The sequence below is a fragment of the Oryx dammah genome, unplaced genomic scaffold (assembly GCF_014754425.2).
Source record: "Oryx dammah isolate SB20612 unplaced genomic scaffold, SCBI_Odam_1.1 HiC_scaffold_14, whole genome shotgun sequence".
In the NCBI taxonomy this organism is placed as follows: domain Eukaryota; kingdom Metazoa; phylum Chordata; class Mammalia; order Artiodactyla; family Bovidae; genus Oryx; species Oryx dammah.
Window position 1 is genome coordinate 31,806,842 of NW_024070198.1, and position 7,712 is coordinate 31,814,553.

The 7,712-nt window shown below is 44.3% G+C and overlaps 1 protein-coding gene across 6 annotated transcripts in view; it reads left to right on the top strand.

Moving 5' to 3' along the window:
- The window catches only part of ACSL5 (acyl-CoA synthetase long chain family member 5), a 64,159-nt gene extending 58,617 nt beyond the window's left edge, over positions 1-5,542 (top strand). For 4 of the 6 annotated variants that reach the window (XM_040254962.1, XM_040254965.1, XM_040254963.1 and 1 more), the window contains 5 exons: positions 1,886-2,029; positions 2,701-2,802; positions 3,292-3,363; positions 4,398-4,544; positions 5,283-5,535. In XM_040254962.1, the coding sequence (XP_040110896.1) occupies positions 1,886-2,029; positions 2,701-2,802; positions 3,292-3,363; positions 4,398-4,538 (459 nt within the window). In that variant the 3' untranslated portion in view covers positions 4,539-4,544; positions 5,283-5,535. Of the gene's footprint in view, positions 1-1,885; positions 2,030-2,700; positions 2,803-3,291; positions 3,364-4,397; positions 4,545-5,282 lie in introns of all 6 variants that reach the window. The other 2 variants (XM_040254964.1, XM_040254961.1) reach the window with 1 other exon arrangement.
- Positions 5,543-7,712: the final 2,170 nt, after the last annotated feature.

A 7,712-nucleotide genomic window follows, 5' to 3' on the forward strand; every position in this document is an offset into this window, starting at 1 on the left:
ACTTCTGAGTGTCCTTTAACAATGGAATCGACTTGCTCAAAATGAAAGTCTCTCAGTCGTGTCCAACTCTTTGCGACCCCATGGACTGTAGCCTGCCAGGCTCCTCTGTCCATGGGATTCTCCAGGCAAGAATACTGGAGTGGGTTGCCATTCCTTTCTCCAGGGGATCATCCCAACCCAGGGATTGAACCCAGGTCTCCTGCATTGCAGGCGGATTCTTTACCACCATCTGTGCTACCAGGAAAGCCCGAGAATACTGGAGTGGGTACCTTTCTTTCCCTTCTCCAGGGGATCTTCCTGACCCAGGATTCAAACCAGCGTCTCCTGCATTGCAGGCAGATTCTTTACCAACTGAGAAACCAGGGAAGCCTGGATACCAGGAATGACTTGCTCAAGGGCAGGGGAAAATTTGGTGACTTTTCCAAAGAAGTGTAATAGTGTATTTTGTTGTTGTTTTTGTGATTTTTACTTTTCTTGTGGTAGAAACAACTCAAGATAACTCCATGGACCTGTAGTGTTTGCCTTTTATAGGGATACATATTTTTTTCCCCACTTAATATGTAGACACACCAAAATGAGGGTGCAGGATTTCTAAGCCAGGTGTATGCAGAGACTCATACACCTCTCAGTGACCTTTTTTTGCCTCTCAGTGACCTTCACAGCCCCTCTTGGTGAAACCACACTGAGACTTTCTTCAAAGCAGAGCTTGCTGACAAAAAATCAGCAGTAAGTAGTCTCTGCAACCCCCCTCTGTTTTCCTAAGAAGAGAGGAAATTCCTGCATAGTAATGACGGTGCCTTAGAACCCCTGAAGGGAATTTTCAAGAGCTTTCCTCTCTGGAAAGTTTTTGCCTACTATGTGCTGGGGGAGTGGGAATGTAACCAGATTTAAAACCCCCTTCTTGCTCAATATTCTCAAGATTTAAGTGATATTCAAGGAATGTTTGACAACAAAATCTCTAAGAACACTGGTCTTAATGATGTATTTTATAGATTTGGGTATTATGGTAACATGTCTGTGTCTGTATGGTAAGAGTTCTCAGGTCTAATAAGCCCGAAGTATAGGCAATAGATGTGTTTTCACACTAGAATTATCAAGGGCTGAGCTTTATTCATCACTTTCAGATAATGTCTGTTAGGCTGAGCTGGTGGTTAATTTCTGGAGTTGGCCTTGTTGACGGTTCCAGGATTGGTTTAGTCTATTGCCCTGTTTCGAGTATGATCATGTGGACCGTATTTGCCACTTGTCCCAGTTCTACAATTCAAATCCCTGAAAACCTAAGCTCCTCAAATCAACTAGCCCAGAGATAGAACCTGCAAATGATCTCTGGTGGCTGGTCAGAGAGCTCTCTCTGGCTGTTTCTGTCCTAACAAGCGCAATTACTGACTTGTTTGATTAGCAGTGGCACAGTGGAGCTATATAGACTGCTCCTGGATTTAAAAGGAATAGAGAAAAGGGAGACAAAGAGGGGAAGATCTAACTCTAAAGTCTTAATAAAAGATAACAACTTCTCTGTTCCCAAGAGTGCTAGAATGAAGTAATTGGAAATTAAATTACTAGAAATTAAGAGCTGCAAAATTTCTTTATTGGATGAGGCAGCCATGTGCATAATCCCAGCAGGTCCAGGGGCCTTTTTGAGGCTGCCCACTGACTCTTCACAGACACATGCAGTATAGACAGGTTTTGTGAAAGGCTGCATCCCTCCCTTTCCCCAAAGCCAGAAAGAGAAATGAAAGATTGTCCAAAAGTCAATGGAGAGGTCAAGTTTAAAAGGGAAGATTAAAAACACAAAAAGGAAGATTACCTCTCATTTCACCTCGCTCTTCACTGACGTCACTCAGTAGGCTCAGAAACACTGATGCTGTTGTCTTTCTGTCTGCTACAGAACGGAGCTCTGAAGGTCATCGACCGAAAAAAGAACATCTTCAAGCTGGCCCAAGGAGAATACATTGCTCCAGAGAAGATAGAAACTATCTACATCAGGAGTAGTCTGGTGTCACAGATTTTTGTACATGGGGAAAGCTTACAGGTAACATACATTTCTTAACAATAGCCAGTTTTATAAACACTGTGCTTAAACTTGGCTTCTCCGAACTACAGGAGGATTGATGTGCAGAGGTCAGAGTTGCTTTAAGCTTAATATTGAGCACCATTTCTTTTTGAACAATCACATTTGAATGGAACATTTTTGTAGAGATGTTAAGTGGGAAAATGAGATTAAAGTTCCATGAGGGTTTGAAATATATTTTAAGAAAATAGTAGGATTCAGTTCAGTTCAGTTGCTCAGTCGTGTCCAACTCTTTGTGACCCCATGGACTGCAGCACACCAGGCTTCCCTGTCCTTCACCAACTCCCAGAGCTTGCTCAAACTCATGTCCATCGAGTCAGTGATGCCATCCAACCATCTCATTCTCTGTCGTCCCCTTCTCCTCCTGCCTTCAATCTTTCCCAGCATCAGGGTCCTTTCCAAGGAGTCAGATCTTCACATCAGGGAGCTTCAGCTTCAGCATCAGTCGTTGCAATGAATATTCAGGACTGATTTCCTTTAGGATGGACTGGTTTGATCTTGCTATCCAAGGGATGCTAGCCCTGAATGTCAGGCTTGGGAACCATCACGTATTAGGAAGATGTAACGCTGCCTTCTTTGCCCCGCTAGGGGGCAGTGCTGCGCTAGTTCACATGCTTTTATTCCCTTTCCAGTCATTTCTAGTGGGAGTGGTGGTTCCTGACCCGGATGCACTTCCCTCATTTGCAGCCAAGATTGGGGTAAAGGGCGCTATTGAAGAACTGTGTCAAAACCAAGTAAGTCTCACTCAGGAAAGCCTATGTACACCCATGGGCCTATTGTGGGAGGGGGATTCCCTGTTCTCCCCATCCTTCAACTTGGACACCCAGGGTTTCTCAGAACCTCCTCGCTGGAAGAACAGACTCTTGCTGTGTCTGTACTGGCTGGTTTTATTAGACTGGAAGATGGGATGTGGAGTTTAAAAACAACTACCAAAATCCTTATTCTTTTTATAGTAAGATGTGCATTATGAAAAAATTAACTGGAAAATGAGGAATTAAATGATGCCACCCAGAGAAAACCCCTGTTACCATTTAGGGTTGCTTTTTCTTCTCATTATTGTCTTTGAGCAACATTTAGTTATCAAGTGTTCTTGCTCATACCCCCTTGCTCATCCTGCTTTTATCCTGATGAATTTAGTTGGTGTTTTGAATTGGTTCCTGCTCAGCCTTTTCTTTAGGCTCTTTTTCAACAGCCAGTCTCTAAGCTATGTTTTATATTCCTAGACTATAAAGAAAGCCATATTAGAAGACATGCAGAAAACTGGGACAGAAGGTGGCCTTAAATCCTTTGAACAGGTATGTACTACTTATGTTATCCTGTCCTCTCAAGGCACACTCAGTTCAGTTCAGTTCAGTTCAGTCGCTCAGTCGCGTCCGACTCTCTGCGACCCCATGAATCGCAGCACACCAAGCCTCCCTGTCCATCACCAACTCCCGGAGTTCACTCAGACTCGCGTCCATCGAGTCAGTGATGCCATCCAGCCATCTCATCCTCGGTCATCCCCTTCTCCTCCTGCCCCCAATCCCTCCCATCATCAGAGTCTTTTCCAATGAGTCAGCTCTTCGCATGAGGTGGCCAAAGTACTGGAGTTTCAGCTTCAGCATCATTCCTTCCAAAGAAATCCCAGGGTTGATCTCCTTCAGAATGGACTGGTTGGATCTCCTTGCACTAGAAAGTGTTAAAGTTTGCATTTATAATGGGGTTAGGAGGTTCAGTTTCCAAGGAACTGACTTCAGTGGTAGTTAACCCATTGACACCAAATGGCAGTGACCTTTGCGTTCATTTGTGTAGTCCCTCCATGCTGTTCATTATTCATTCTCCTTCTCCACTCAGGTCTTTCCCAAACTATTAGTGTGAGAATGGATGTATGTTACTGTTCTCCTAACCCTCCCACATCATCATGCCACTTCTATAAGAGAAAAGATTAAGTTTTCTCGCATAGCATTTATTTTTTATTTAGTTTTGACCAAGCTGGGTCTCTGTTGCTGTGTGTGGGCTTTCTCTAGTTGCGGTGAGTGGGAGCTACTCTCTAGTTGTGGTGTACAGACTTTCCATTGCGGAGGTGGCTTCTCTTGTTGTGCGGCACTGGCTTTCGGGCACACAGGCTTTGGTAGATGTGGCATGTGGGTTCAGCAGTCGCGGCAAACAGGCTTAGGTGCTGCACCACATATGGAATCTTCCCAGACCAGGGATGGAACCCGCGTCCCCTGCATTGGCAGGCAGATTCTTAACCACAGGACCACCAGGGAAGTCCCACATAGCATTTAGGAGGGCTCCGCAGAACAGTCCAGATCACTAATAAGTGTGTGTACGTGTGCATCTCTTCCAGGTCAAATGCATCCATCTACATCCAGAGCCATTTTCCATCGAAAATGGACTCTTGACACCAACCTTGAAAGCAAAGCGGGGAGACCTTGCCAAGCACTTTGGGACTCAAATCAAGAGTCTGTATGAGAACACCCAGGAGTAGGTTAAGGTACTTGAAGCTGCAAGGGGCCCATAAGTATCCTGCCTTGTAGGAATGTGGATTTAAAACTAATCTTACGTTCATTTTCTGTCTTTCCTCCTGTTGTTTTACCTACTAAATTATAAAACCATAATTTTAGGGCTTTTAAAAAATACTCAGTGAGAGATTTAGCAAGTGGAAGTTTAGCCTCGAACTAAATAACTCTTGTCTTTCCCATCTTAAATGTTGCTCAAATGACATCTTAGGTGTTAGGACTGCTTTTATCAAGATACCTTCCTTCAAGGTCCATCTGTACAGTATCTTTGTTCCTGCCTTGTGAAATCCAGCCTTTATAAGTGATAACTAGTTCAGGGGTCAAAGTGACCCTTTGGGACTTTTTCCTTGTTTTATAGTTAACCTAACTCATTGGTGGTCTCAATATTTAGAGTTTCCAATGTTCAAATTAAGAGACCTTTAAGTTCTGAGGAACTTAAGAACATATTTTCTAACTATTCCATAAAACTCCTAAAATTAAGTAGAGTTTTAAGCTATAACAATATTAATTACGTTTATGAGACAGATTTCTTCTATGTCCTTCTGTGTTCACTAAAGTCTGTGTCCAGAAGGGAAGAATTTGATCCCACTGAGCATTTCCTAAAGTCTCTAGTTTGGGAGAATGTAAAACTGGGCCTGTAACACTGTGCCCAAAAAGAATGTTCTGAGAGTGTTTTCCACAGTATACCTGGTGACCGAATCTATTCCGAACAGTTTGCTGCTGAGCTGGAAGCTGTGGGTAAAGGAGCTGAAACTCACATCAAGTGTAGCTTTCCAGTGAATGAAGCAAGCACTGAGTAGCAACCTCCCGGACTGGGAATGAAGGCATGAGCCTGCCCAGCAGCCGTATCTCCTGGGAAGGAATCGACTGATCTTTCCTCCTGACTCCACTTCCTGCTGTACCTTACCCGCCTTCAGCACTGAGAGCGCCTGAAAATATAAGGTGTTAAGAATAAACTGTTGCAGAGAACTGAGTTTGTGGTGTGTATCCTTGTGGATCGTGGAGATAGTCAGCCTTAGACAAGGGTTCCTTGACAATCATGGAAGCTAGTGGCTCTCAAACTTGGCTATGCGCTAGAATTACCTGGGAGTTTAAAAAGATACCAGTGCCTGTGTGACGCTTCATGGATTCTGGTTAACCTGGCCAGAGGTACAGCGTGGGCATTGGGATTTTTAAAAGGTCCCTAGGTGATTCTAGAATGCCACCATGTTTGATAGCTACTGAAGGAAATGACCTTGAGGATCAGGCCTGCTATCCCACAGCTGTGAATAAAAAGTACCAGTCGAAGACTGACTCCAGCTGAGCACAGTTCATGCTCTTTCTCCTTTATCATCCATGTAGTCTTGAAGAGTGTTCCTTTCTGGTCTTTCTAGACCCTGAGCCCCGAAGAGCTATCCTGGGATATTGAGACAGAAGTGAAGGCAGGAATGAGCTTCCCTGCATGTCCTAGCTCCTGCTGTCTCCTTGACCTCGTTTCCCACTACCCCCTCACTCATTCCAGCTGAACCTACACTGCCTTCCTGTCCTCAGACATGCCAGGCACATTCTAGACTGTAGTTCTGCCTAAAATGCAGATGCTCCCAGAGACACACGACTTGTCCCCTCATACACTTTAAATGTCACCTCCATCAGACTGTCCCACCTGCTTTCTTCATAATACACGATTCCAACTCACATATGTTTTACTATCCGTCCACCTCCCTAGTCCTCATTGGAGTGGGACAGAGTCCTCTTTCATTCATTGCTAAATCTCCAAGTGCCCTTCCATTAGTGTTCACAAGCCAGATCCCCATCTCAAGTTCTCTGCCTTGGAAAGAATTACTCTTTGAACAGGTGACTACTGTAATTCTACTCTTGTGTTTAGAAGAGCCTGACTTTAAGCCTCCAAGTCCACCAGCCTAGAACCTTCTACTCACATCAGCTTTAGTCTTGGAGAGATTCAAGCAAACATGAGCAGACATGACTAGGTTGAAAGTCTCCTAGACAGTGGCCAAGATGGTATAATATAGAAAAACCCTGAGTTCACCTCTCATGGGCACACCAAAATCACAACTATCTGCAGAACAACCATTGATGAAAAAAACTGGAACCTACCAAAAAAGATCTTCTACAACTAAAGACATAAAGAAGGAACCACAGTGAGAATGGGCTGTAAGGGCAGATATGATCAAATCCCATACCCCTTGGCTGGGCGATCCTCAAACTGGATAATAATTATATAGCAGAGGTTCTCCCACAGGAGAGAGAGTCCTGAGCCCCATGTCAGGCTCCCCAGCCCAGGGATCTGGCATCAGAAAGACAAGCCCCAGAAAACTGGGGGAAATACAGTCTTCACTTTTCAAGAGTACACACAAAATTTCATGTACACTGGGACCCAGGGCAAAAGCAGTAATTTGATAGGAGCCTGGGCTACATCTACCTGCTGGTCTTGGAGAGTCTCTTGGAGGGGCAAAAGGCAGCTGCAGCTCACCCTGGGGACAGACATTGGAGGCAGACATAATAGGGAACATTCAACCACATGAACACTCCTGCTGGCTGCCATATTGGCTCATCTGCACCAAGACCCAACAACCTGAAGGCTCCAGTGCTGGGATGCCTCAAGCCAAACAACCAACTGGGGAGATACAGCCATACCCATTAGGAGACAGGCTTCCTAAAGACTAAAGGGCCCACAGTCATGTCCTGACATGCCCCTAGGCACAGCCTAGTCCACCATGGGGTCAAAGTCCATCTCCACCCACCAGTGAGGAGATAATAGCTAAAAACTTCCCTAATCTGAGAAAGGAAACAGCCAAGTCCAGAAAGTACATAGAGTCCCATACAGGATTAACTCAAAGAAGAACACACCAAGACACAGTGCCATCAAAATGACAAAAATTCAAGATAAAAAGACACTACTAAAAGCAGCAAGGGTAAAGCAACAAATAATATACAAGGGAACTCCCATACACTACAAAGCTACAGTAATCAAAACAGTATGGTACTGCTATGCAGACAGTGATTAACAGAGCAGGACAGAAAGTCCAGAAATAAACTCATACACACCTATGATCAATTAATCTATGACAAAGGAGGCAAGAATATACAATGGAGAAAAGACAGTCTTTTCAGTAAGTGGTGATGGGAAAACTGAACAACTTACA